At 55.4% G+C, this 3,147-nt stretch overlaps 1 protein-coding gene across 1 annotated transcript; it reads right to left on the bottom strand.

The window, feature by feature from the left end:
- Positions 1-1,310: 1,310 nt before the first annotated feature.
- LOC143867333 (uncharacterized) lies at positions 1,311-2,912 on the bottom strand. The gene is given in 3 exon segments (XM_077376076.1): positions 1,311-1,761; positions 1,763-1,899; positions 1,902-2,912. Coding segments are annotated over 3 exon segments (1,599 nt in total).
- Positions 2,913-3,147: the final 235 nt, after the last annotated feature.

Raw genomic sequence — 3,147 nt, 5'->3', positions numbered from 1 at the left:
CGGCTCGTTCGTGCGCTCGCCCGTCGCTGCGAACGGCGACCCACCGGAAGTGCGACGGCGCCGACCGACGTTGGAAGCAGCAAAAATCACACACTCACCCACTCACTCATACACGAGCACTCTTCGGGTGAGCTCAGCTATGCCCCTGTTGTTGTTGTTGTTGTCGTTGTTGTTGCTGTTGCTGTTGTTACATAACTATGATACACGACGACGACGTCCGATCGGCACGCGCAGTCGGCGGCCGCCACCGGAGGACCACATCCCTGGTGAGTGCGAGTGCGAACGCGAGCGCCAGCGCCAGCGCCAGTGTGTGCGAGTGTGCGATACTGGTTCACATCCGAGCGGCGCCTGAGAAACCAATGAGCGAGTTCACATCTACTGCCCGAGATCAGCGCCGGTCGACGTTTGCGCTTGAGGGAGTCCACGAGTGGTTGGGTTCGCGCCGCCGCCGCCGCCGTCGCCATTGATGACGTAAACAAGCTGCAGGTCACAGTGCGCTCACTTGATGTGGGAGCCACACGACCGCCGCCGCCGCGATGATATGATTCGCCTCTCCGAGGCTGTCGACTTATTATGTGAGCTGAGCCCCAGCTCATTGCACCAATTGACTTTGTTGGTTTCGAAGGCTCGTGCAGTTGAAGTTGAAGCTGGAGCTGCAGTCGGAGTTGTCGTGCTGCACGACGGCGGCGGCGACGACCACGACGACCGCTGACTCGGAGCGGGTAAGAGGGGATTCAATTTATTCATTGCGTCATCCGCGGGTTCATCGTCTCGCGCGGCGCGACGAGCAGATTGCGTTTGACGGACAGCCGCGCGACAGGCGAGGAGCGGCGCCGACGACAACCCGTCGACGCCGCTCCAGATAAGTGATGATGATTGGGTGCTATATGCTAATCGGACAACTTAAAACGGCGCACCGCACGCACGCGGACAACCTTGAAGTCCACCCAAAAGGTAATAGATTTTCCATGTAAACTTTCTCGTCCGCTAGCTTCCCAATTTCCGGCGGGCGAAAATCCCTTTCAATCCGTCAAGAGGGCGACGAGGATAAACTCGGAATGAAACTAAAGAGGCGCAGAATCAGTCAAGAGGAAGACGACGTAATTGCTTCTTTCCTTTCGAGTTTTATATTACGATGATGATGATCACGATGATAACGACCAGACGATTATCTCTTGTCCATATCACTTGATGCTATGAGGCGCTCGGCTCACCACCCACTTCCGTCGCCGGCGCTGCTGGTCCAGCCGCCGCCACTGGAGCTGGCGCCGCCGCCGCTAGAGCCGCCAAAGCTCCAGCCGCCGCCTTCGTTATTGCCACCTCGGCTGCCACCTCTTCCGCCCCCACCGCCGCCGCCGTAACCGCCCCCTCGGCCTCCACCGCCGCCGTAGGAGCGACCGCGACCGCCGGCGCCGCCCCTTCGCGCCGGTCGCCTCCCATGGCTCGGGCGGCCGCGTCTCGGCCTTCTTCTTGTCTAGCCAATTCTGATATCTCTGGGCCATATCGACCAATTCGGCCGGAATGGTGGCCTCAGATTTGGACAGGATATCGATGAACTCCTGAGCGTGGCGCCAGTCTTCGCGGGTGAAGAAGGTTATAGACTTGCCCGTCCGGCCGGCCCGGCCCGTGCGGCCAACCCGGTGGACGTACTCCTCCACGTTGCCGGGAAAGTCGTAGTTGAGGATGTAGGTTATGTCGTCAATGTCCAGGCCGCGCGAGGCGACATCCGTGGCTATGATGAGCTTCACGTTGCCGATTTCAGGTCGGCCAGAGCCTGTTCCGGTCACTCTGGTCACGATCGCCGTGCATACACTGGGCGGAGATGTCGTTTAAGGCCAGTTCACTTGAAATGTCGTCGGCAACCGCCTTGCGGCCAACAAACACGATTGCCTTATTGCCTTATCCTTCTCGCCCATAGTATGCAAAATAAAGCGGTACAATAGTTTCCTCTTCTCCTCCTGTTCCGTCATGATAACCTCCTGGCTAACCGAGTTCACGGCGGCCAAATCGAGGGTGCCCACGAAAATTTGCGCCGGATCGTTCATGAAATCGGTGGCAATTTTGCGAACTCCCGGCGGCCAAGTGGCGCTCATCATCACAGTTTGCCTATCCGGCCGGCAATCGACCATAATCTTGCGAATTTGAGGCATAAATCCCATGTCGAGCATCCGGTCAGCCTCGTCGAGGACTAGATAGTTTACGGCAGTTAAGTCAACAATATCGTTCATGGTCAAGTCGTTCAGCCTACCTGGAGTGGCAATAACAATTTCCGGCCTCTGCTGTCTGTACTGGCTTATTTGTTGATTACGATCGCCGCCCCCATAAACACAAAGAGACTTGATGTTCTGGTAGGAATACTTTCTGGCTTCGCGATCAATCTGTTGGGCCAACTCGCGTGTGGGCGCCAGCACGAGCATTGACGGGCCAGCCCTCTGGTTCCTGGGCGTTGTTTGGGCAACAATGCTGAGTAGGCCAGGCAATAGGTAGGCCAGGGTCTTGCCGGTTCCAGTTTGGGCGATTCCAATGAGATCTTTGCTTTGCAATAATATTGGCCAAGCTTGGGCCTGAATTGGCGAGGGTGTCTTGAAGTTTTGGCTCTCAATGACTGTCATAATGTCTGGATGATTATGGAAGGAGTGGATAAACTTGGGCGCTGGTTTTGGCAGGACATAGTCGTCGCCGTCCCTGAAATGGCTGACAGCTATGTTGTTGTTATTAACTCTGAATGTCTCCACCTCCTCGGTAGTCATTTGCTTGACCTCCTCGTGTTCCTCGTAGAAGCCCTTGATTACTGGCGGTAATTTGGCCCATTTCTCCTTGGTCAAGCGGTCACTTTCCTCGTAGGCCGCCTGCCAATCGACCACATCGCCCTTGGCAACCTGTTCATTCCAGCCCGATTCGTCGTTCCACATGGTCCTAGGGTACTGTATTAAAGGCTAAATAATTAAGTGCACTTAGTTCACAACAACAAGTTAACTCGAATATTCGCGTATATATCTTCTATCTACAAGAAATAATAACAATGATGGGTTTCTAATTACGTAGCTGGTTACGTGAGTCCATCTCCGTCAACCCATGCTTCTCTAGAAAGCGCAGATCACATTTCTTTTCCGCACACACACACACACACGGGGCGATCCCACTCTC

Source organism: Tasmannia lanceolata, unplaced genomic scaffold (genome assembly GCF_043159265.1).
Source record: "Tasmannia lanceolata isolate RefF3 unplaced genomic scaffold, GAP_Taslan_0.1 ptg000223l, whole genome shotgun sequence".
Lineage (NCBI taxonomy): Eukaryota > Viridiplantae > Streptophyta > Magnoliopsida > Canellales > Winteraceae > Tasmannia > Tasmannia lanceolata.
This window is presented reverse-complemented; position numbering and strand designations above follow the sequence as displayed.